Here is a 26,141-nt window from a genome sequence, read left to right on the forward strand (position 1 = left end):
CATAAAAGGACTGTCCCTGCCTCAGAGTTTGATTCATTTAGGCCTTGGCTTAGAACTGGGAATTTGCATTTTTGACAGGTTACCAGTGATGATCCAGGAACCCTGCTTTGAGAACAGCTTGACCACATGACCAGGGCCCATCTGTTCTGGGAGGGGCCTGCCAGGTCCCACCTCTGGTGTGCAGATGCATGCAGAACATCAGCTCTGGCAAAGTGGAGTCTCCCAACTGCCCCCAGACCCAGAGCACCAGCTGAGTCTGAAGGGTGATCTAGTGCTGTCACACTCTGCTCTCCAGTCCCTCTATGTAGGGCAGAGCTACCTGAGGGTGACTTCTGCAGATAGGGAGGCTTCCGACTCTGTTCTAACTGGATCAGCTGTTTTTCTATCTTAGGCTTTATCTTTCTATCAGATCCTCCCAGGCAAGTTTGTCTCGAGAGTAAGATACAGCACAGGGAAAAACAAAAACAAAAAGCCTCCAAACTAACCTTTTTTTTTTTTTTTTTTAATGTTAACTTGGATCCTGGGCTCTGGAAAAAGAATGTTCTGGAATTTCCTTTGAGGTCTGAGTGCCAGAGAGCCAGGGGGCCAGAGGGCCTTTTGGGTACTAAGCTGTACTTTTCCATGTCACAGAGAGCTACCTCTCTAGGTCCAGTCTGGTCTTGTGGGTCAGAACTCTAGAGTCAGACAGACCTGGGATCATGTCTTGGCATTGCCAGTTCTACCTTTATATATCATGGAGATTAATGTTCTGTCTGGGGTGACCTTTTATTTCTTTCTCTTGCCTGATTTCTCTGGCCAAAGTTTTGAGCATCGCATAGGACTGGTGATAGTGGACCCCTTTGTCTTGTTCCTGTTTTTTTCTCACTCAGTATGATGCTGGCAATAGGTTTATCCTATATAGCTTTTTTTATGTTGAGGTAGACACCTTTTATTCCTGGTTTATTCAGGTCATTTATCATGAGGGGTGCTGAATATTATCAAAGGTTTGGTAACCAATGAAATGATCATGTGATTTTTGTTCTTGGTTCCATTATGTAGCCTATTTTGTTTTCTGATTTGCATATATGGATTCATTCTGAAAGAAACTAACTTGATCATAAAGGTGTGTGATATTTTTTGTGTTGTTGAATTTGATTTGCAAGTATTGAGGATTTTTGCATCTATGTTTATCAAGGATATTGGGCTAGGGCTAGGGATATAGTTCAGTTGGTAGAGTGCTTGCCTTGCATGCACAAGAATGTGGGTTCAATCCCCAGCACACCACCACACATGCGCGTGCGCACACGCACACACACACGTGCACACACGTGCACACACACACGTGCACACACGTGCACACACACTCACGGATTATTGGTCTATAGTTTTCTTTTTTTTGTTGTATCCTTACCAGATTTTGGTAGTGGGGAGTTTGGAAGGGCTCCTTCCTTTCATTTTTTTTTTTAAAGAGAGAGGTGAGAGAGAGAGAGAGAGAGAGAGAGAGAGAGAGAGAGAGAGAGAGAGAGAGATTTTTAATATTTATTTATTTATTTTTTAGTTTTCGGCTGACACAACATCTTTGTTTGTATGTGGTGCTGAGGATCGAACCCGGGCCGCACGCATGCTAGGCGAGCGCGCTACCACTTGAGCCACATCCCCAGCCCCCTTCCTTTCATTTTTAATGAAATAGTTTGAGTGTTGTTTTCTTCTTTAAAAGTCTAGTAAAAATCTGTGAATCCATCCCTTGAGAAGACTTTTTATTATTGCTTTTATCTAATTGCTTATTATTGGTCCGTTTGCGTTTTTAATATACTCTGGGTTCAGTTTATTGGGCCATTTGTTTTAGTCAGCTATTTTGTCACTGTAACTCAAAGACCTGACAATAACAATTAGAGGAGGAAAAGTTTATTTGGCATGTCAGTTTGTAGCTGGCTGACTTCATTGCTCTAGGAGAGAACTGAGACGGAGCATCATGGTGGAAGGGCATGGAGGAGGAAATCTGCTTAAGACATGGCAACAGGGACCCACAGAGAACTCCACCTACCAGGGCCCAAATATAAAACCATGTGCACACCTCCAGTGATCTACCTTTTCTTGCCCGCCTATAATCACCATGCAGGTAACCCACATCACTGGGTTATTCCACTGATTAGGTTAAATCTCTCAAATCTATTTCACCTCTTAAAATCCTTATATTGTTCACTCATGAGCTTTTGGGAGACACCTCGTATCTAAACCATAACAGTTATAGGTATCTACAAATTTGTCCATTTCTTCTAGATTTTCTATTTTATTGGAATACAATTTTGAAAAATACTCCTGAATGAGCCTCTGGATTTCAGTGGTATCTGTTGTAATATCCCCCCTTTCATCTCCAATTTTATTAATTTGGATCTTTCTTTTGGTTAGTTTGGCTAAAGGGTTCGTGGATTTTGTTTATCTTTTCAAAGAGCCAACCTTTATTTCACTGATCCTTTGTATTATTCTTTTAGCCTCTATTTCATTTATTTCTACTCTGGTATTTCTTTCCTTCCACTGATTTTGGGTTTGCTTTTTCTTATTTTTCTAGGACTAAAGATGCATCATTAGGGTATTTGAGATCCATTTTTCTAATGTAGACTCTCTCTTGCAGCTATAAACTTCCCCCTTATAACTGTTCTTGCTGTATCCCAAATGTTGGTTGTGTTTTTATTTTCATTTGATTCTAAAAATTTCTTAATTTCCCCCTGATTTCTTTAGTGACCCACTGCTCATTCAGAACTGTGTTGTTCAGTCTGCATTTGCCCATTTCCTGCAGTTTCTCTTGCTGCTTTTTTCTAATTTTATTCCAGTATAATCTGATGTGATGCAAGGAATTATTTCAGTTTTCCTGGATTTATTAAGATTTGCCTTATGGCCTAAAATGTGATCAGTTTTGGATAAGATTTTTAAGATAGATTTTTGTAGTTGTTGAAGGACCTTTATTTATAATTTATTTATTTGTGATGCTGAGAATTTAACCTAGTGCCTCACACAGGCTAGGCAAGCGCTCTACCGATGAGTACAAACCCAGTCCTTGGAAAGGTTTTGTGTGCTGATGAGAATGTGTGTTCTACAGCTGTTGGATATAATAATCTGTAAATTTTCCTTAAATGTATCTGATTTTTAGTGTAATTTAACTCTGATTTTTTTTTCTGGAAGATCTATCTATTGATGAGAGTAAGTATTGAAGTCACTCACTATTATCATATTGTAGTCCATTTCTTCCTTTAAGTCCTGTAGTGTGTGTTTTATGAAATTGAGTGTTCTTACCTTAAGTACAAATATATTTAGAATCATTCTGTCGTCTTTATGGATTGTTCCCTTTATAAATATGCAGAGACCTTATTTGTTTCTTCTGACCTATTGTGTCTGAGTCTAATTTATTGGATATGATTATAGCTACTCCTACTTGCTTTGAGATTCATTTACTTGCTTTCCAACTTTTCACTTTCTATCCATATATGTCTTTGCCAGTGAGGCGAGTTTCTTGCAGTCAGCAGATTGTTGGGTCTTATTTTTTAATATAATTAACCAGTCCGAACCCTTTAATTGGAGAATTGAGTCCATTACATTCAGAAGTATTACTAAAAGGTCGTTTCAAACCTATATTCATTTCTTTCTTCCTTATTCATCTTAGAGATTTAATTGTTTACTGAATTAACAATATTTGATCTTACTTAATTCTATTTTGTCTACTTGTCTAGTGAAATTTATTCCTTACCATATTCTGGTGATTGTGTTTATCTTGCTTTCTCTTCTGTGTGTAGACTTCCTTTAAGTATCTTCTATAATGCTAGGTTAGTGGTCATGAATTCCTTTAGTTTATCTTGAAGGTCTTTATTCTTTCTTTGATTCTGAAGGATAGCTTTGTTAGACATAGCAATCTAGGTTGGCAGTTATTTTCTTTCAGGGTTTTAAATGCAGCATTCCATGCCTGCTGGCCTGTAGAGTTTCTTTTGAGAAATGTATTATTCTGATGGATTTAGCTTTATAAGTAACTTGGTACTTCTCTCTTGAAGCTCTCAATATTCTTTCTTCTGTACTTTTGGCAGTTTAGTTTTCTCAAGATTTGGGAACTTTTCTGATACTATTTCACTGAACAGGTTTCTATGCCTTTAATTGTACTTCTGCTTCTTTGTCAATACTTATCATCTGCATGTTTGGTCTCTTAATCATGTCCCGTAGGTCTTGTATATTTTGTTCTCATTTTTTTCTTTATTACTGTCTAAATGTGATAATTTATCAACTTTACCTTCAAGTCCTGATGTTCTTTCTTTCATTTGAACTATTTTATTGGTGAGGCTTTCAGCCAAATTTTAAAATTTGATTTATTGGGCTTTTCATTTTTAAGATTTCTGTTTGGTTCTTTTTCTAAAATCTGTATCTCTTAATACAGGATGTGAAAGAGCATTCCTTAATTCATTCAGCTTCTTATTTATATTCTATTTGAATTTACCAATCACTTAAAATTTTTTTTTTTAGTTATAGATGGACACATACCTTTATGTAATTTATTTATTTGGTGTTGAGGATCAAACCCAGTGCCTTACATATGCAAGGCAAGCACCCTACCACTGAGCCACAACCCCAGCCCTATCAATCACTTTTAACATTATGCTCTTGAACTCTTCTATTTCATCTAATTCAATATCTTTGGAATCAGTTACTAGGCATTATGAACTTTTGGAGGGTGTCATGTTGTTTTGTTTGGCCATATGTTGGATGAATATATCTTTTCACTTTTTTTATTTGAGAAACTTTCTTAGGGAATAGTCTTCTCTTGAGGATGTGCCCTGGGCTACTGTTTTTTTGTGTAGTGATGAGTTTAATTCCAAATGGACTTAGTTTTGTTGTTTCACTGTGGCTTCTTTGGGTGTAATTGTACTATGTCAAAGCCTGAGGGATGCTTCCTGTGTAGGTCTTGAAAGAGTGGGGTACCTCTGGTAGTTGAGGTAGGTGTGCTGTAGGCAGAAGGGACATATGAGGTACATCCTGTGTAATTATTCCTCCGGTCTTGTCTACAATGAACTGTCTGTAAGGGTATGAGAGTAACCTATGCTCAAGTCCTTCATAGGCAGAACATTCACAACAGTTTCGCCTTGGGGGTAAGTGCCTAGGAGCAGGATTTGGGGCCTATCCCGGATGTGCCTAGTTGAGATCATTGGCTGGGAAGCTTTGTATCTCCCCAATTCTTAAAATTGAAGTTTCACTCAGGTTCAAATGTAACTAAGTCATGGCTGAAATAAAATGCAATTTCTCTCAACTGTGCTAGGGGTGCAACTCAGTGGTAGAGCACCCACCCAACCTCTTGAGATTTAAGGTTTCATCACTTGCTCCACTTAGAAGGGAAAAGGCAAACAACAGTAATATCTACAACATATAAACAAACCAGGTGTAGAAATATACTAACAATTGTTAAAAACTATAATGCCAATAACTATAGTAAAGAAAGGCAAAATATTATATAATGAACTAAAATATTAAAATTAATAGAATGAGAAGAAAAATGAGAGTAGAAGAGAGAAATCTATTAATTTTTTCTTCTGCTTATTTTTTATTATGTTTAATAATATCAAAAGTAGAAGATAGAATAGATGGAGGAAAAAGAAAACGAGTCAAAATTTCCTCCTGGTTGTTTGGATTGCGGATGCTTCTTTCCACGTGTGTGCACACTTGTTCCAGAGGCCCTTAGTGGGCCTGCTTGAGGGCATGGCCGATGTCTGGGTCACAGCAAGCGATCCTCATCAGCCTAGCTTTGGTGTCATGGGGGTTGCACCAGTTGGGTCGGTGTTCAGCTCTGTAGACTTCAGCCTTGAACCCAGGGGCATGACAAATATCCAAGCTGTGCTGTGTACCCAGGATGCCTCAGTGTGTGAGGGGGGGCCTAGTGGAACTAGTCACTTGGTGCTAGAGAGAGAGGCAGGGGACCAAGCATTTCCCACCTTCAGTCCCAGCATTCTCAGACCTGGCTCCAAGCCACCTTACTTGCAACTCGTCTCACTGCTTGTCACAGAGGATAGGACCACTGACCACTGTGTCTTCCACTTTTCCTCCAAGAACACCCTCGATGCTGCTGGAACGACTTGGTGGGTTGTTTCTGGCTCTTCCCCAGGAACAAGTATCCTGCGCTTCTCTCTCCTGCCCCGTCACTATGATGAAGTGTCCACAGGGATACTTTGCTGAGTTTTCTGCTCCCCAGAAGAGTCTGTTCACTAACAATAGGATCCTTCTCAAGATGGCTTCTGGTAGTCTGAGAGTTTGCTGAGCAATGTGTTGACTTTTCTTTTCTGAAGTTAGTGTGCTGTGCAGGAGGAGGTACTCTCAGACCAAATCCCCAAGCTGGATTTGAAGCGTGCATAAACTGTGGATCCTCCTGCAATTGGGACTGCCAGCCTCAGCCATTACCAGGACTAAACATACCCTTTGGCTCCCTGAGGCTTGTGTTCCCCTCCCCTCGCCTGAGATGGAGCTGCTGGGACTTGCTTTTCCTTCTCTCCCTCACCTCTGGCTCTCCACACTGCTCAGATTCCTCATCACTTCTCTGTTGGTCCTCAAAGTTTTTCCTCCCTTTCTCTCCCAGGAATATAATTTCTCCTTTGTTTCCTTGACTCTTCCCCCTTTCACAGTTGCACAAAGGGAACTTCTGCCATTTTGCATCGGCTTGTTCATAATTTAAAAGTTAGAGGAAAATGGAGATTCAGATAAAAAAAAAAAGTTGCTGTCTCACAGTTGGACTAGAAAGCATTTGTTCTACGTAGCAAGAAAAACAGTGCACATAAAATATCAGCTCTTGAGTCTTGAGCCAGCACTTCTGTAGCATAGAGGGGCAACAGCCAGCAGGAGGATTGAATGTATTTGAAGTGGGATTCAAAGTGATATTTTCTGAGCACTTTAAGAAAGCCTTTGATTCTTTGCTTTTCTAAAGATTGTTCAGGAAATATGATTTACTGACGATATCCCTTGCCTGCAAGCCTCCATATATAATGCAAGTTATGCTAGTATAGAAAATGGGAAGGAACAGGCAGATTTATTATCATGTGTGAGCATGAATAATTTTTATTTTTATTGCTTCCTCACTTTAGACCAAGTTGGATTTTTTTTGCTTTAGACCAAAGACTGTTGGGTTTGCAGAAAATATAGCATAGGTACATTTATTTATTGTGTATATTTGAAATGGTTTAAAGTAATTAAAGTAATTTTAACATTATGGTTAGGCAGTTTTAAATTAAAGTTGTAGTTAGTAAACATAAGAGTTAAATAACTGGGTGGTAATCTGCGTGTGTATTTATTTAGTGGTTTTGGTGACATGAATGGACACAGTCAGGCTCTTTAGGAAAATTTCTGACTAACTAGAGGGAAGATAGTCTAAATAAACAACTAAGGAGGAGAAACATGAACTTGCTACAAACTTGTACCAGGGCAGATCCTACATGGTATAGACTTTCAACCTATGATGAGTCTTTTCCTTTAGTGGTTGCTCTAGGATTTAAAGTAGGCGTCTTTAACTCATCACAATCTTTCTCCAATATCTTTACATTATGCACAAGAACATTGCAGCGTTCCTCTCGGCTTCTCCCCCACCCTGTGGGCTATTGTCGTGCATCTTCTCTATCCAATTAACCTCACAGTACATTTTAATTTTTTTGCTTTAGGCAGGCAACATATTTTATATTTACCTTTTTTATTTTAAGCATTCTTAGTTTTTCTTTTTTTGTACAGATCTAGATTTATTGTTTGCCTGAGACACTTCCTTTGACATTTTTTATAGTTCAGGTGTCCTTGTGATGAGTTCTTCCAGTTTTTTTTTTTAACCTAAAAAGACTTACTTTTATTTCAAAAGCATAATATTACTGGGTAAAGAATTTTAGGTTTACTTTACCCCCTTGAGTTCTTTAAACATGTTTCTGAACAGAGTTTTGCTGTCATTTGTGTGTGGCCCCACGTGTGTGCGCGCGCGGGGGCCTCTGAGTCCCTCCCTCCCCTGTCCCTGTCATAGCTGTTTCACTCATTAACGACTTACACCAACATGGTGCATTTGTTACAAATAATGAACCAATGTTGACACATTGACTAAAGCCCGTGCTTTATTTAGGTGTCCTTGTTCATACCCAGTGTCCTTTTCCTGTCCCTGGATTCCATCCAGAACACCACATCACACACAGTGTCATATCTTCTTAAGTACTCTTCTTTCTGATGAACTTGGCAGTTCTGAAGCGGGCTGGTCAGGTGTTCAGCAGGTGTCTCTCAGCTGGGATATGTCTGAAGGTTGTAGGTGGATTCCACAGGCCTTCTGGAGGAGGCCCACAGAGGCAGAGTGCTATCGTCATCACATCCAATCAATTAGACCTACCATCCCCAAGGCTTGTCCCTCTGATGCTCACGCTGATCACTGGGTGGCGCTGGCGTTTGTTGGGCTTCTCCCTCCTTTCCATACTGTGCGTGGGAAGGAAGTCTCTGCCCACCTTGCTTAAGGAATGGAGAATGAGGCTCCACTTTCTTAGGCCAGAGTGTTCTTGTACATTATTTGCACTTCTCCTGGGTGGATGTTTGTTTTTTCCACTTCTCTTCATTCATGTATTTATGTTAGTACGAACTTGTGAACTTTTTCCATACCTTCAGTTGTAATCCAGTACTATTTATTTATTGTTCACACATTCTAGGTTTGACCCTGGGGAGTTCCAATTTCAGTTTTTCCTATGCCCCTTGACTCCCCTTGGTGGGTAATGGGCTTTTAAATTTTTTCATTTTTAGCAATAATTAACTTTTTTGCACTATATGGTGCTTCAGACTCATTTTGTACTATTCCTTGTCCCAGTTCTAGAATTGGCTCTTTCTCCAAGGAACTCTGGTTTCTTCAATTGAAGAATATTCTTAGAAACCAAGACCTGGATGCTAGATGTGCTCATTGCTGCTGGGGTATCATTGCTTTAGACTTTCTCAGCTGTCAGAGCAAAGAAATATGTGACCATATAGTGACTGTGTATCTACATGTCACATCTACAAACACTTGTGTAAGCTAAGCTGGGCATGAGTTGGTACTCACCTTAGTTCATTTGCCATGTGGATCATTCTGGTCTCCTCCCCCTGTTTATCTGTAACTCCCACTATCTGCCATCCATTTTCTTATTGTTTTGTTCCAGTAGATTCCAGTATACCTGCACAGCAGCATGAGAATTACTCAACTGTAACCCTGTGGAACAATGTTATCCACTAGAGCACAGTGCTCACATCCAATTTCCTTTGCCTTTAGAGACTGCTCTCATTTAGAGTTACTTGGGGCTAAACCTTTCCACTCACCCCTTTAAGAGGCAGTTTCTTATGTTTGTAATACAGTTAGGTTGTTTGGTCATATTCTGTATTTTGTCTTGGGAGTTCCCAAACTCCTAGGTGTTGCATGTGTTTTTATTCTTAGTGCTGCAAAGTTCTATGGGTTTTGACAAATGCAGCGTTGTGTACCCACTATTATAATATCACAAGAAAATAGTTTTATTACCATAATAAACTCCCCTTTGTTTCACCTATCTAACCATTCTTCCCCCTGAAATCCCTGGCACACACTGATCTTTTTAACAGTTCTCATAGTTTTGTCTTTTCCAAAATGTCTGATTTAGAATCATGGAGATGATATATCCTTTGCAGACAAGCTTCTTTCACTCAGCAACCTGCATTTAAGTTTCCTCCATGTCTTTTCAGGACTTGACAGATTTTTTTTTTTTTTTTTGTACCCAAGGGTGCTCCCACTGAGCCACATCACCAGCCTTTTTACAATTTTTTAAAATTTTGAGGCAGGGTCTTGCTAAGTTGTTTATGGCTTTGTTAAGTTGCTCAGGCTGGCTTTGAACTTGCCCTTCCCCTACCTCAGCCTCCTTAGCCACTGGGGTTCCAGACTTGTGCCACCACACCTGGCTTAACAGATCATTTTTTAAAAAAATCACTGAATAACAAATGTCCTATTGTTGGGGTATACAAGTTTCTTTATCCATTCACTTCCTGAAGGACCCTATTGGTTCTAGTTTGGGGCAATTATGAATAAAAGTAGAATAATATATGTAAATGTCCACATAGTCAATATAAGTTTTAAAATCAATAATGCATTTACCTAAATGCATTATTGCTGGGTTATATAATAAGACTATGTTTAACTTTTTTTTAAATGCCAAATGCTATTCCAAATCATTTTTGCATTCCCACCAGCAATGAATGAGAGTTCCTGTTTTTCAGCATCTTTTCTGCCATTTGGTAGGCTTTTGAGTTTTATACATTCTAATAGATGTGTAGTGTTATCATAATTTGCAATTTCTTAGTGACAAATGGTACATCTTTACATATGCTTGTCATATATATTATCAAGTCAGATCTTAATTGCTTAATTGGGTTTTCTAATTGTTGAAGTTTAAGAATTCTTTGTATATTTTGGCTTTACATCTTATATCCAAATGTTTTACATATCTACATGATAAATGTGCTTATTTCATCCTTATTCCTGAAGGGAATCTTGCTGAGTATACAGTCCTAGACTGACAGCTGCTTGTCCCTCTTTCTGAAGGTTTTATTGTACTTTGTTCTGGTTTGCATTGTCATCATTGAAGACTCTGCTGTCATTGTGACTTTTTTTTTTTTTTTTTTTGGTCAGTGGTGTGTATTTTCTCTCTAGTTGCTTTTGGGGTTGTATCACTACCTTTGATGTTCTGCTGTTTTACCTTTACATGTCTAGGCATGTTTTTATTTATCCTGATGTGTTTTGCTTCCTGGAGTTGTGAATTCTTGTATATATAAGTGTGTGTGTGTGTGTGTGTGTGTGTGTGTGTGTGTGTGTGAGAGAGAGAGAGAGAGAGAGAGAGATAGATTTGTTTTGAGACAGGGTCTTACAATGTTTCACAGGCTGGCCTTGAACTTGTGATCCTCCTGCCTCAGTCTACTGAGTAGCTGGGATCACAGGTGTGGACCACCATGCCCAGCCTCTTCTATTCTTTTTATTTTCCCTTTCTGGCTCTCTGATTAACTATATGCTGGATCTTCTCATTCTACTCTCTTACCCTCTATTTTATATTTTCATTCTTAAATTTGCCACTTAATCCACTCAATTTCATACTCCAACATTTTTTTTTCATTTTTATGATCTCCATTTGCTTTTTTCCTTGAATATTTCTGACCATTCCTAGTTTTGCCACTGTATATTCAGTTTGTAATTGAACCCTCTACTTCTTCATACTTTGTTCCAGATATTCTGGATCTTGCAATTCCAACTCCTCTGTTCTTACAGACTGTGCATTCTGACTCTATTGCTTGCCTTCCTTGGTGTCTGCCAGTCTTTGCTTGATTTAAAACCATGTGGCTAACATGGTGAGCCTTGCCTTCAGGTAGCATTTGCTTCTGCCTCTGAAGGTAGTCAAGGGGCTTCCCTGAACCAGGATTACTCTGGATGCCCTAAAGATTTTTGATGAGAGGAGGAGTCTCAAAAGTCTACTTTTTTTGTTTGTTTTCTTGCTTGTTTTTTTGTTTGTGGTACTAGGGATTCAACCCAGGGCCTCGCACAGGCCAGCAGATACTCTACCACTGAGCCACATGTCCAGCCCCTCAGAAGTCATCTTCTTGCTGCTTTCCAAGCCCGGTATCCCCGCAGCACAGTTGCTGTGTTTACCTGTCCTCACTCTTCCCTCCTTCTAGGTGCACGGCAGGGCAGCTTTGCTTCTCCGCGGCTCTGATTCTCTGCTTCTTTGCCTCTGTACGTTCCTGGGTTTCTGTTTTCTGAGTGTTCCTGCAGTGGCTTTGGAACATTTCTAGTCTCTCTGGTTCCTAATTAAATTTTAACTTTTAATTTGGCAGAGAGGGATATGGGGAGAAAGGCTGGGCTGTCTTTTATGGCCCTTTTGCAAGAATAGATGTGTCTTAAAGCGTCCCAAGTGTGGTAAAGTTACACTCTACTGTAAAGTGTAGTATTCTGTTTTTTTTTTTTTTTTTTTTTTTTTTTTGTCAGCTTGTCCTGTCAAGCAGGCTTTCTTTTTTCTTATGACCACATCACTAATGCTGCACTGATCATCCTTGATGGGTCTTCTTGCAACTCGTGTGTCTCCAGACCTCACACCTGCTAGTTGTAGGGGTTGATAGCACTCCTGTTGCTCCAGGTGTGAGAAAATGGATCTCTTGCATACAGTTGTCAATATACCAAAATTAAACATATGTACATACAAAGACTCAATAATTCTACTTCCAGGAATTTGTCTTGCCAATATTTTTTAGGTAAATATCTTAATCACTGGGTGAAATTAAATGCACAACTTATGTTAGTGTTGTCTGTCATAAATCATCATACAGAGAGGTTTCTTTTTAAAAATTGAGTTAAAGTCGCACACGGCATACATAAACAACTGCCAACAGCTTAAGTTAAAAAAGCAGGCTGCAAAACAGTACCTTGAATACAATGCCTTGTTGGAAAAGTTTTGTAAAATTTTATCCATACTAATGATATTTTTGAAAGATTTTTTTCATCAAGCTGCTATGTGTAGCTATCTTCTGTGGTCAGCAGAGGGTCTGTTAGAACTTTTGTTTCCTGCTTCAAAATGTCTGTATTGCTTGAGGCTTTTTTTGTTTGTTTGTTTGTTTTGTTTTTTAAATCACAAGTAGGAATTGTTTTCTTTTAAGAAAAAATATTGCCATTTTGGAAAAATTTTTGTTAATGAAGAAAGAAGTATTTGAAAAAATTTCCAATATTTGAATATTGAAATATTTTTTGATACAATAAACCTTGTTTCTGGAAGCCCTGTTACTTCATGGTAGTTATTATACTCCTTGTTAAGCAAGAGTATGTCAAAATGCCCTGCATGTACCAATTGTCATTTGTGATTTGAGATATGAAAGGGCTGTATATTTACATACTGTAGTGTGTGAATAAAAATAAAAATTGTGGTTTAAAGTTAATTTCAAGTAGAAGCCCTCTATACATTTTAGGAAATTTAATGAAATGGTTGAATGGGTAGGGAGTGGGGGAAGGGCAGGGAAAGAAGCTGGATGCTGGGAAAGGGACACCGGGTCTGAGTGGAGGTTGAAGGTTTTTTTTTTTTTTTTTTTTTTTTTTTTTGTCTTTGAGCTGAGATGAGAGCTGCACATTGGTGACTCGTGCAGAGAGGAAAATAAATTTTTCTTCCAGCTGTGTTTTATAAGCAGGAGGAGAGACTTTTTGAAGGACATGATGACTCAGAAGCTACCTTTGAATTTTGTTTGCAGAACATGGTTAGCTGCACTTTGCAGAGAAGGGCTGAACATGAATTGTGACTGTGAAGGCATGTGTGGAGCCAAGAAACAGATGAACATGAGAGCTGTCCCACAGCAGAAGCAGGGGGTCTCTTAGATAGGATGTCATTCTGCTAATTGAGAAGAACAATAACCATGATTTATAATTTATATCTAATTTATGGTCTGGATTCTTTATGTACTGACTACAATAGTACAGTATATTTTTCTGTGTATACCCTGGTGACCTATTCAGAGTAAGTGTGTTTGTGGAAATGTATGGTACTAAATTTGTAGTTATATGTTAAATTCATCTAGCTCTTCTATTTATTATTTTCTTTTTATTGCAAACCTGTCTTGGGAAAGCTGTTGGAGAATCAGCGACATGGTTGCTGATTATCCAGGGATCCATCCTATTTGGAAAAGGCACTGCAGGTGGCAAATATCATGGGTTAATATAAACAGAATAGGTTGTAATGTAGTATAAAAAACATTATACTAAAGATTTCTCTATCAGGGATGTGAAGGTGAGGGTGAAATTTTTCTCCAGAGGTCTTGGTATTAGTTGGACTATTCTGTTGCTATTAACTGGATTCATTTTTAGGTCTGGATTTTCGTTGGCCAAGTTTGCAGACCTTGTCACTGCCAACATAGGTGGAAGAAGGGTCCTTTTTCTTGCCCTATTGTTCTTCATTGCCCTCTCTGCGCCTCATCCTTGAGGCATGAGCGCAGACATCCCTCAGGTTCTTGGGCTTTTCCTTTAGTTCAGGGACAGCAACTGGGGTGACTTTGGAGTGGAGCAACAGTCTCCCGCAACACTGCGGGTCAGTGAGGGCTTAACTCGCCTGTCCTGGTCTCCTTATTCTGAATACTTGGCAGAGACCCATCACAGTAATATCCAAAAAGGTATAAAGAACAAAAGGACAGAGAATGGCAGGATGGGGGCAGAGCAGGAAAGCAGCAGGGGAGGGCCACTTGAGGAAGATCCCCGAGTGGTCGCGCCCTGTTTCACACTGGGCTTTGTGCTGAAACTGGTTCACAGATCCTCGTGTCAGTCTGCGCCATTTCATTTTCTATGTACGGATGAGAGAGAAGAGTGGAATGATTTCTGTTCCCTGCTGGATGGAGAGTGTTTCTTCAGGGTTCCCTGGAAGGCAAATGAGTAGCCTCAGAGTTGGAAGACGATGTCACATTCTAGGGGATGACACGTTGAACTGGAAGTCAGGCTCATGAAATGAACTCTCGTGACAGAGGTATTAGAAACCTCTCTGCATATTTGAAGTGAGTAGCTGTCTATTTTTCATACCTACCGGTAAATAACATATAATCTAAATGTCAATAAGAACTGAGAGCCATAGAATAAAATGCAAAATTGTGTGTTAAGATACTACTTATCTGCCCTGGTTAAATTACCTGCAACATATTCTGTGGAGTAATGCAATAGAACCTCATGAATATCTGAATCCAATCTGATCAGCTCAAACTAAATGAAACTGTATTGAACAGGGCGGGAGAATGAAGGAACCTCAGCTTACCTTCCTCAAAGGAGCTTAGTCTCTAGGTGGACTGAGAAGTGTCATCAGAACACAGAAAATACTAGGCTCCCAGCTCTCATGAGTTTCTGAATTTGAGACTGAATTACTTTAAGTTCTACTTGTTTTGAAGTATAGCTCACCTGGATACCCATTTTCTTGGGAAATGGGTAAGAAGAGAATAAGGGTGAATGTATATCCATGAATTCAGGAACTTGTTATTTTCTTTTATTAAATAGTTTAGGCATAAAGTATATGAAATAACAGAATAAATATTCATTTGCTACCACCCAAGCTTAAGAAGCAAGACATTGCCAATAAAATGATTCTTCTGCTATTCCAGTCCTTTCCTTCCATTCTACACGAACACAGATTTTTAAATCAAGCTTCATGTAGATTGTATCTTGCAGGTCATTTTACGCTTTTCTTTTGTGACTCAACCTCTATAACAAGGAGTGGTATTGCTGGGCCATGAGTGTGTCCTCCTGAACTCCGCTCAGCCTCCCCAAGTCACTCCTAGAGACTTCGCGGTCTGCACTTTCCAGCGTGGGGCATTCCCACTCTTCTCTTCATGGCTGTTGGCAAATATCGATTTGAACAAATTTGACAAAAATGAAATGTTATTTTAATTGCGTTGTTCTGATGATCAGTGAGGTCAAGTGTATTTTGTTGGCATTCGTTTTTTTGTTGAATTTGCTTGGAAATTACCTTTAGTATCCTGTTTTTCATAAGAATGCATATAAGCTAATCATATGCATCTTGAACATTTCCTAGTGCTTCAGATAAAATATCCCACCATTTTCACTGTAATTTAAATGTCAGTGACATACTGTTTTGCAAGAATATATATAGCAGTTTGACTTTACATATCTGATTTTGAAAGACTGTCATTTTATAGATTCATTGTTCCTTTACATAGTAAAGCCCTGGAGCTCCCTGTTAGGCGAAGCCTGGGAGGAAAGAGCGTAGAGTGTGAAATTAGAGACCTGGGCTGGAACCTGGCTCCCCACACCGGGATCTGAGCCTTGAAAGCTGCTTTCCCTCTTCAAGCCATGGTCTCTGCCTCTCCTGCCCTCAGCGGGGGTTGAGAACACTATGGATGGAGTGTCCTGTACAATGCCGTGCCTAGCACACACCGGCAGGAAATTGACGTTATTACAGTTAAGCAAAAGAAATGTCTTGGAAGCACATTTCCTATTTTGCCTTCCACCCATTACTGCATGGAATCTCAAGCAGGGTTTCCATGTACAAAAAGTGAAATAGGTGTGTGTTTTGGTGTTTTTCAAAAGCATTACCCCTACTTTAGGTTGGAGGAGGCTTTTTGATATTTTATCATGTTATTTTTTTCCTCTGTAGTAAATCTGAGAGGTAGGGCAGGATCCTTATTCCCATTTTCCTGATGAGGAAAATCCATGGTAGAGCCAGGACAGGAAGCAGTTCCAGATTTCCACTCTAGGGGGCAGTGTCTCTGGTTGTCTTTTATGTTTAAGCTGATTTTTGTCCTTGAAGTGAAGGGCCTGGCTCTGGAATCAAGTTCCTGGGCTCTAATCCTTGCTCTGCTGCTTGATAAGTGACCTGTCTGGCAAGTTATGTGACCTTCATATGCAATAGTCTTATCTGTAGAGTGGGGGAAATTCTCCCACTTCATGGGGGTGTTGTGAAGTTTAAAAAAAACATGTGTAAAGAGCTTAGGGTGCAGATACAAAGTGACATGTCATTTACATTTAACCATTAAGTAACCCAGGTTTGGGGAGAGATGGAAGTGGATGAAAGGTAAGGCTGGCCCTGATCATGTTGATAACAGGATGATGGCACAAGGGGATTTGCTATACTATTTGATGATTTTATTTCTGAAAATTTCTTCCATAATAAAAACTAAAAGCATGTATAATTCAAAAACATTTTTGCCATTTACACTTTTTGGTTTCTGAATTCTTTCCTTTAGATGCTTTTTAGGAGTAGGATCAGCAGTGGGATGTCTTACAATCATTGTAGAATGTGGCTGAACTGCTTTGGTACCTTGTGGCTACAATCCATGATCACACCAGTTTCACCAGAGCTTCAAACGACATGGGGTATCACAATGACATGTTTTGCATCCAATGTTATAAATAAAATTATACCTCACAATTATTTTAATGCCCCCTCTTTGCTTAGTAGAAACTGAGCATTTCCTTAATTGTGTTTAGTGGTGGTTATCATTTTAAAAATCTCTATATATCTACTTATGTGCTTGGCACTTTCACCCATCAGGGATTCATAGACTCCATAGAGGAGTGGTAGAAAAACTTATTTTAGCTGCCTAATTTTTAAGTGAGGGAGAAACTGTCCTCACTGGGTGGCTCTTAATATTTGGTTTTAAAAATTCCTTTTTCAATATATATTCATGGCAAAAATGTGTTTGATACTTTAAAAATCCAAAATGCAGGAATGCTTGTGATTGCTATAGTATCTTGATTTTGAGTGCTTTTGATTCCTGGGGGTCAAGTTTTATGCTGTAATTACTGGGCCAAGCGTGGTCAGTTACTCTGAGGTGCAGCCTCTGCTGCTGCTCATTCAGTGCTCCTCACCATGGTGTCCCTTTCATTGTGGACATCTGCTGTAGGAGCCCAGGCTGAAGTGGTCCCTTGTCAGTGAGATTTGGCCTCAGTAAATTTTCAGGTGTTTTTCTGGAAGGACAAGGAAACAATTCTGCTCCTGGTGTCTCTACCTACATGATGAATGTACTCACCTTTTCTCTTTATTTCCCACTTTTCATGACACCAATTACAACTGCTAATTCCAATTCAGAGTATGCTTACCAGTCATCTCTAGAGCTTTTGAAATAAGATGAGCTGGTTTTAAGAAGACTCCTGAGTGGTCTGATATTTTTCAGGAATTTGAGTTTTATGGGATTGGCACTTTTGTATTAATTTTAATTATTATGACCCTTTTAAGAAAACTTGGATGCTAAATCTTCATATCATGTAGTAGTTTATTTAAACTCTACGGGTTTCTTCTTTTAAAACCATGATTTGTAGGATAGCTTTTTACTATGGGTTTCTTATGTATTTGATAGTCAAGTTTTATGCCATCTTCTAAGTAACCATGGGGACTGAATGGTGACAGTGCATGAGTCTTTCATTACTCATGTTCACATTATTTACTACTTGGCAAATGGTACCAGGGCATAACAGTATTTTATTTGTCATATTTGCATGAGGACTTTCTTATGAAAAGATTTTATGGTACGTAACGTACATAAATTCTCGTATAATCATTCTTTTGAGCTGCTACTTATAGTATTTTTGTTTTTCATTTTTCATTTTTGGGGAAAACATTCAAGATAGGAAAAGTTGGAAGATCATGTCAGTCACTTAAAGGTTACCATGCCAACTTGAATGCAAGTTCTGTTATAATTTTTGTTTGTAATCTTTAGAAAATTTAAATTTTAAACCTTAATTTATGACTTGAGATTGAGATAGTTTCTAACCTGGTTATTAGACTTAAAAAAAAATTGAGTAAAAGCTCCTCTTAAAAGATCTGAAGCTTCTAACCAGGAAAAAGTAGAGTTTTAAAAGTATTGTGTGTTAAAAAAAATTGTGCAAATTGTGTCTATGGATGTCTGTGGATAGGTTGCGTACATTTTATAAAACTCATATAATATTTATGAAAACATTCTGGTTAAATAAAAACAAAATGGTCAGCTTTTGAGTTTTTCAAAAGATTTTTTGTCTTAGGGAAGATATGTTACTTGTTATGCGGACAGTAGGTTAAATCGAAGGTCGGAGAAGCCGGGGCTGTAGTCATGGATTCATGCACCTGTCTGCAATCCTGGCTTGCTAGGAAAGCTGGAACCGTGAGTTTACAGAGGAAGAGCTTGCTGCACCTTGGGACTGCTGAGAGTGCCTTCCTGCTGAAGTGTGTTCTCTGCTCAAGCTCAGAGTTTTTCCGGCTGTAGCGGCACACTGCCTCACTACTGGTTTTACCCACATTCTGGGACCTTTTCCTGCCTGTCACTGTGGCTCTTGCTCCTCCATGTCCCATGCTGAGCCTGAGAAAGCAACTGGCTGGCTCTTGCCCCTGTGGTGTCTAGAGGTGGACCTGGGCCCAGCCTTGTTGCCCTCCTGGCCTTCACTTCTGGTGGATGTGGACTTCTTGGGCCCTCTTCCTTTTCAAGGACTGGGTTCCTGAAGGTCAGTGGACTGGGACCTCCCGTGTGGGAAGGCGCTGCCTTCACCTCCTCCCCCTCTGCACAGCAGCCCTGGACTTCGTTCAAACAATTTCCTGGCTTACCTTTTTTGGGTCAAGTTTTCTTATTTTAAAATTTCACTGAGGTTAAATCTGAGTTAAAAATGAATGATTTGGAGAATAAGTCAATAAATGGCAGACTTTCTTCATCCCAGGTCTACGTTTTACCCCTGTACTTCTAAGGGGCAGTGGGGCATGGAGTTAAACGTTGGGGACTCGTAAGCCAGACCATTTTTTTATAATACTGATTCTGCTGGTTACTTCTGTGTGATCTTGGGCAAGTTACTTAAACTCTTTGTGTCTGAAACTGTTTGGAATTGGTGAAGTTGAATGAATAAGTGTAAAGGGTCTGGGACAGTATCTGGCACAAACGGTTACACAATGCCATTGTTGCTGCCTCCACCCAGTGGCTGGGCCTGTGACTTGGCTCTCCTGTCACTCTTATTACAGGTCTGGCCTCTGCTCTCTTGCCCTGGTGAAGGTTTCACTTTGGCCAGTTACTTTAGGGTCCTAAAACAATGTGCTAACATACATATTTTAGGATGTTTATGATGAAAATACCAACACTTTTATCACAGAATGCACAACTCTGTCTGGGCATAATACTGTAAGGTATACTACCTGGTTGGTAGTATTTTGGGGATTCCAGGCCAGCTGTCTTTGGAATTGACATATTAATTAGCTTCTGAGTTTGGTGTCCCCTCAGCTTTCCAGGTGTCAGCACCCACGTGTGCCTGACGTGTGAGAAACAGTTGGGTCACTGAGCAACTGAAGTCCACTCTGCAGTCTCTCTTCCTTAGGGAAATGGGGTTCTGAAATTCTGTATTGTTCTTTTTTTAGAAACCATGCCATCCTCAAAGCCTCATCCACCTGTTGTGGGCAAAGTGACTCATCACAGCATTGAGTTATACTGGGATCTGGAAAAGAAGGAGAAACGGCAAGGTCCTCAGGAACAGTGGCTTAGATTCTCAATCGAGGAAGAAGACCCCAAAACGCACACTTACGGTATCATTTATACGTAGGTGCAACATTGGATTGCTTACCCTTTTGCTTTGGTTTCCTGATCGTCTAAAGCAATTTCTATTATCTCCGAAAAGCCATTGCTTATTTTGAAATTAGAAGAATGAGTCGGCACAATTTGCATTCATGCTCTTTTCTGAATTACAATTTTCAGAAAAAAGCATTAGCCGTGACTTTGAAATTAAGCCTCCTGTACCTTGAGAGCTTCTTTGACTTTGGAACTATTTTGAAGGTATGTTTTAGAAATCCAAAATGTAGAGAGAGAAAAGATAGTCTGATGAAATTAAGCAAGGCTTCTAGCAGGCCATGTTCAGAGTTGTGGGATGAGCCCGCATGTGGTCCACGGTGGCCAACTTTCCTGATCTTACATTACACAGTGTCCCCTTGCCAAGTGTCTCCAGCTCCCTTCCTATGCACATGAGCGCACACAGGAAGCATGTTACCCAAGTGTTAATATCTCCAATATTTGAGCAACATTTCTCTGTATCAGAGGGAGGAAAAGGTAATCTGAAATGTAGTTACCATGGGAAAATAATTCCTGGCCTGACCACCTGAAGATGTTATTGTAATCATGCCATATATTCCTCTGTGATGGTGGTTTGCCTCTAAAAGCATGAATCCCACTAGTTTTAAGAATTTCTATGGAGAAGGAAACAAGGTGTCACCTTTTTCCCTTAGCCCTCCTGCCACTGTTGCCTGTGGCCTGGAGGGAGCCGTCCCAGGTGTTGCTTTGCTTCCTCTTGGCTCTTTCCTTCTGCTAGGTGGCCAGGTAGATGCTCACCTTGTCACAGGGAAGGCAGGTGCTCATGTCCCAGCATCATGTGTGCATTTGCACCGTTATATTCTCCCTCGAGACCATGTTGCCCTGGGGCCAGGGAATGGCCTCGGATGCTGGCTGGTATTGCCGAGTGGTGGCCCTGCTGCAGACCCCAGCTCCAGGGATATGCCTGGGCTCCTGTGGTCCCTGAGAGTCTTGGATGCTCCAACTTGACACTAGGTGGCAGGCGTGCACTATGTTAGCCTTGACCTCTTTTGTTCTGTTCTGGCCTGTGCTCTAGATTGCATTAAACCAGCAAATGTCTTCCTTTAAAAAAGCAATTATCCAGATCATCTGATGATGGGCTTGTGAATTTAGGAACTTCTTCCTGACTTGGGCTCCCCTCCACGGCTTCTCAGAGACAGCTACCTGGTTTTGTGAGCTGGCCCTTGGTGAGGTCCTCTTATACCCTCTCATTAAGCAGGGCATTTTAGTCTGGTAGAATGCAAGCGCCACCGTGGACCCTGGCCCACAATGCCCAACACCCATGTCGCCTTCAGGAGTGGGCTTTGCTCCTCTTTTCCTGCCTTCTATTCCTTTGTTCTATCCTGTAGGTTAATTTTCTTGTTAAATCTCGTTTTGTCAAGTTATCTCCAGCAGGTGTCCTTGGCCTGCAGGATGAAGGTCAAGCTCCTTAGACTAAGGTTTGCTTCTCTTTACAGTTTGCCCACAGCCTCTCCTGTTGCCTCATCTCTGAGCATGACCCTCCTGTTAGGTCTGCTTCCTGTCTTGAACATGCCTTGACTTTTTCTACAGGTGTGTCTACTCTTCTCCCTGTGTGTCACGCGTCCCCCTTCATCCCATCCTTTCTCCTGCCAGGTCAGAGTCTCCCTCGACTGAGAACGTCCCTGTTGTCTGCCCTGCCCATCCATTCCTGTGGTAACTGGCCCCATCTCTCATCTCTGCATCCACTGGCATGTATCATTCAGTGCCAGCAATGTGCCGGGCACTGTCCTGGATGCTGAGGACATGGCACTGGGGACAGGCAGAAATTCCTTGTGGTGAGGAAGACTAGTCATAAATAAATATGCCAGGTGTGATCTCTTAAGGAGAAAAACCATAGGAAAAGCTGGGGTCTAGGTGTGGGGGGGAATTTCATAAGAAGGTAACTTCTGAGTGAAGACTTGAAGCAAGTGAGGGGTACCTGGAACATTCCAGGCAGAGCAAGTGGCCAGCGGAAAGCCTTGAGGTAGGAGAGGGCAGGCAGCGGTCCAGGGACTCAGGAGTGGCGTGAACAAGGGCGAGGCTGGTGAGGTCATGAGAGCCTGTGGGTTGTGGGGAGGACCTCTGGCTTTTAATCTGAAGTGGGAAAGCCAAAGGAGATGGGTACGCTGGGCAGGGCAGGCCTGCCTCAAGCTCTGTGAGGACACACTGGCTGCAGGTTGAGCTCGGGCTGACAGAGGCAAGGCAGCATGCAGTGGGAAGGAGCAATTAGGAAACTTTTGCAATAACTGAGGTGGGAGAAAACAGAACATTATGAGAAATGATTGAACTCAAAATACATTTTAAAGGGTTTAAAGACTTGCCAGTGTAGCTGGGGAGGCTGAGGCAGGAGGATTGATAGAGCCTGTATGCTCAGGGTCAGCCTGGGCAACAGTGGGACATTCTGTCTCAAAAAAAAATAATAATAATTAAAACAGAGTTTGCCTGGTGGACTGACCTCATCACAAGCTGTCTGGGTTCTTTTACATGCACCTGGCCCTCCGGTTGGTTGCTCATGAGCTGCCAGCAGTCTTTAGGGCACTACCCTGGGGCCCTTCCCTGCAGCGCTGGGCCTGAAGTATGCAGCTGTCGGAGAGGCAGCCTCCCCCATCCACGGAAGATCCCACTTGAAACTCAAATACATGCAAGTTCAAACGTGGAACTTTGTCCTTTAAGGATAAGTGACATGGGTTAGAATGATTACTTCTCCAGGGTACAAAACTATATGCAAGCGAGGGGCCAGGCATGGGTGAGGACCTGTGGATAGGGAGGGCATGTGCTGGGAAGGGATAAAGGTGCCAGTGTGACCTGTCCTTTGTTCTCAAAGCATTAAAAAACCCATGACCAGCTCTGTACTGGACATAGACAGTATTCAAAAGTTGCTCCCCCCTGCCCTTGTCACATCCTACGCAGGATGCCTGTCAGATGACCTGGTGTCTTCAGCAGTGTGTCGTGTCTCCTCCCGTCTAGGGGATATGCAACACAGCACGTCATTGAAGGTCTGGAACCGAGAACACTCTACAGATTCCGACTGAAGGTCACCAGCCCCTCTGGAGAATGCGAGTACAGCCCCATCATCTCGGTATCCACGACCAGTGAGTACCCGGTGCACGAGGCGGGCGAGTCCAGGGCCCAGGCACGAGACGCAGTGCAGAGGCAGTGTCCTGCCTTTCCCCGGCCTCACAGAGCAGGAAGGATTCCGTTTGTACGCACCGTGGTAGCATTCTTACTGCCCGGGCTTCCTGTAACGTGTGACACAAGGGACGTCCACTATGCTTTCACAGAATGGGAGACGCCCGATTTTGTTCTAGGACTGTCCTAGTCGTGGACACTGGCACCATGGCGGAGTTGCCTTGCTTTGGAAGAGGGCCAGGAGTGTGTGCTTAGCCGCTGTGCGTTTGAGTGTCCTCTCTGAAGGGGTCAGTCTACTCAGTGTGTGCCTTGACTGGCCAGACACATCTGATTCTTGGGGTCCTGTGAGGAATGCACAGTGCTGCCTCCAGCCACAGAGTGTTCTGGAAGGAATCCTTGCAGAGGGGGTGGCCAAGGAGGCTGGCCACAGAGCCTTTGACCACTTTGTCCTTTTCCCAGTTTTATAGTATCTTCTGAGATTGACATTTGAAAACATTTTCACGATATAGTGTTCAGTGTCATCTTTGGGCTACCATATTGAACAGGTTAAAATGATCAGAAAAGTCCTTCATGGCCACTCACAATACAGATCGGTCTTTTTTGGGTTATATAAAGAAAATATTCCTTTTGTGAGCAAAGTATTTTTCAGTTATATTCAGTGTGACATTTGGCTTTTATGTACATTTTATGTGGCTTTTGATTGTGTCCTTTAGGCATTTATTTATGAGTGGGAGTTAAGAGTATGAAAAGAAATGTTGGCTTTCTTGGCTCACACTGGTGTCTATTAGGACATACTGGGGCCCATCCACCTGGGCCGATAGGGGAAGTGATGATGGCTGTTCTGAAACCAGCTGTGGTGGGCTTCAGGTGGTCACTAGTACCCTCTTAGTAGCACAGCAAAGCCAGAGCAGGGACTTCTAGGTCTTCTGGCTGGAGTCTCCCTGTTGCTGGTATGCCATGTGGAAGCCCTTCAGGAAGGCAGAGAGCAGCCGGACTGCCTAGCTGCCGACGGGTTCGGGTGCCTCCCGCTGCCTGGGGAAAGGCTGCAGCCACAGCTGGCCCAGATGCTTGTGCTTACCCCCCACAGCTTCTGTGGGCAGTCAGATGAGACCCCTATGGAACCAGGGCTTGCTGGTGATGGCCCACTGTGCTGCAGTGCCACACTGTCTCCTTGCTAGGTCCAGCACAAGTACCTGCAGGCAGGCAGGCAGAACAGGCCTCCTGGGGTGCTACTGGGTGGTAGAAGTCGGGCATTCTCTGCTTTCTGAATGAGGCAGGCTGTGCTGGCGGGATGCTGATCCCTTATGCTATTGTTACAATCTTGTGCAGACTCTTTTAAGGAGGAAGATCGTGCTAAACAAAGAATTAAAAATGCACACATTATACAGAGCAAGTGAAAATGCTTCTGTGGGTTGATGATTTGCATTCAGTTGGAGAGCGTTTTAATGAATCACAAAAGCATGTACTTTGTTTGAATAAAGGATGCTCAGCCTTTTTTTTTTTCTTCTTCCCAGGTAAAGTACATGAGACTCTTGCTTAAATGAGGCATGCAATTTTAATCAGCTGGGCCCTTAAAAAAGAAAGAAAAACAGCTGCTACTTGTTAATTGGCAAATATCTTCCCCAATGAGCTCATGATTTATTCACTGCTTTTAATAAAGATCTAAATTCCACCAAGAAAGGTGTTATTGCCATATTATAATATCTGTGGGCACATCTTGCAACTAAATGACCCTCTTGCATAGAATGAATGATGGCTTCCCAAAGACTGCTGTGCCCCCACTTCCAGGTGTCCAGGCCACATGCATTACTTCTAGCTCAGACGAGCATCCAAGGACATTCTTACCAAAGAAGGATCAGTTTGATGTTTGTAATTGTAGCACTCATAACTCTTGGAAACAAAACATGCAAAGGCTTGCCTTCTTTATATTCAGTTGCACTTATCAATGGCATTCCCTGGGCCAGGCCCACAGGGTCTTAAAGGGCTTGGGGGTGAATGGAGAGGAACATTCTGTCCACTCTGGAATTTCCTTTCTGTTCTTTGCCACTCCTGTCCAGAGTGGGAGTAGAAAGAATTGCTGTGCATTGCAAACAAAGGCCTTCTCATTTCTTTTCTGTGTCTGTCAAATTCATGTAATCTCTTGAATGTATCTGTTTAAGGTTAGTTCACATGGCTCCAGGGGACATTTTCCGCTTTTCTTTGCCTCCTGGGGAGGAGGGTGAATGAGCTAGTGCTGAGAAGGGGCTCTAATTTCCTGACTAATGGCTATTGCTGTCTTCTGCTGAAACTCAGCAAGCAGGGAGTGATGAACAATTATGTTGTCTTTCCCTCTCTTCTATGAGGGGTCCCTTTGTTCTCAGAAAACGTGAAGTGCTGAGTACCTCCTTCAGAAGCTGTAATAAAACATAGATTTTAATTCTATCATAAAATCAAAATACCCTGGTCTTATAAGCACAAGATGAACTTACTGGGATGTCACATTTCCATGCTGCAGAGTTTCCTGGTCAGGATGTGCTAGGAAGCAAGCCCCCCTTTGGGAGGGCCTCGCTGAGCAGGTAAGGTGGGTGATGTGGAATGGAGTCATCAGTGGACAGCTGTGGGATGCGGCAGTGATTTTGACTTTTTCTCAAAAAGCCCAAGAAATTGGCATTTTCTGAAACTTCTCAATCATCCCTTCAATGAACACTTTGGCAAGGGATCAGTGTTTTAAGATGTCTGTATTTAAAATTTAGAGTGGAAGTGTGTAGCAAATTGGTCAGATACCCCACCACTCTCTTCCTCCTCCTCCTCCTTCCTCCCTCCTTCCTCCCTCCTCCCTCCTCCCTCCTTCCTCCTCCCTCCTCCTCCTCCTCCCTCCTCCCCCTCCTCCTCCTCCCTCCTCCCCCTCCTCCTCCTCCTCCCTCCTCCTCCCTCCTCCCCCTCCTCCCTCCTCCTCCTCCCCCCTCCTCCTCTTCCCTCCTCCCCCTCCTCCTCTTCCC

At 41.7% G+C, this 26,141-nt stretch overlaps 1 protein-coding gene across 1 annotated transcript in view; it reads left to right on the forward strand.

Moving 5' to 3' along the window:
- Window positions 1-26,141, forward strand: part of FANK1 (fibronectin type III and ankyrin repeat domains 1) — a 72,706-nt gene that overhangs the window by 32,543 nt on the left and 14,022 nt on the right. Inside the window, exons 2-3 of the mRNA XM_081267975.1 lie at window positions 19,833-20,010; window positions 23,002-23,126. Coding sequence (XP_081124101.1) covers window positions 19,833-20,010; window positions 23,002-23,126 — 303 coding nt within the window. The remainder of the gene's footprint in view (window positions 1-19,832; window positions 20,011-23,001; window positions 23,127-26,141) is intronic.

Source organism: Spermophilus citellus, assembly GCF_964194105.1.
Source record: "Spermophilus citellus genome assembly, chromosome: 15".
Taxonomy (NCBI): domain Eukaryota; kingdom Metazoa; phylum Chordata; class Mammalia; order Rodentia; family Sciuridae; genus Spermophilus; species Spermophilus citellus.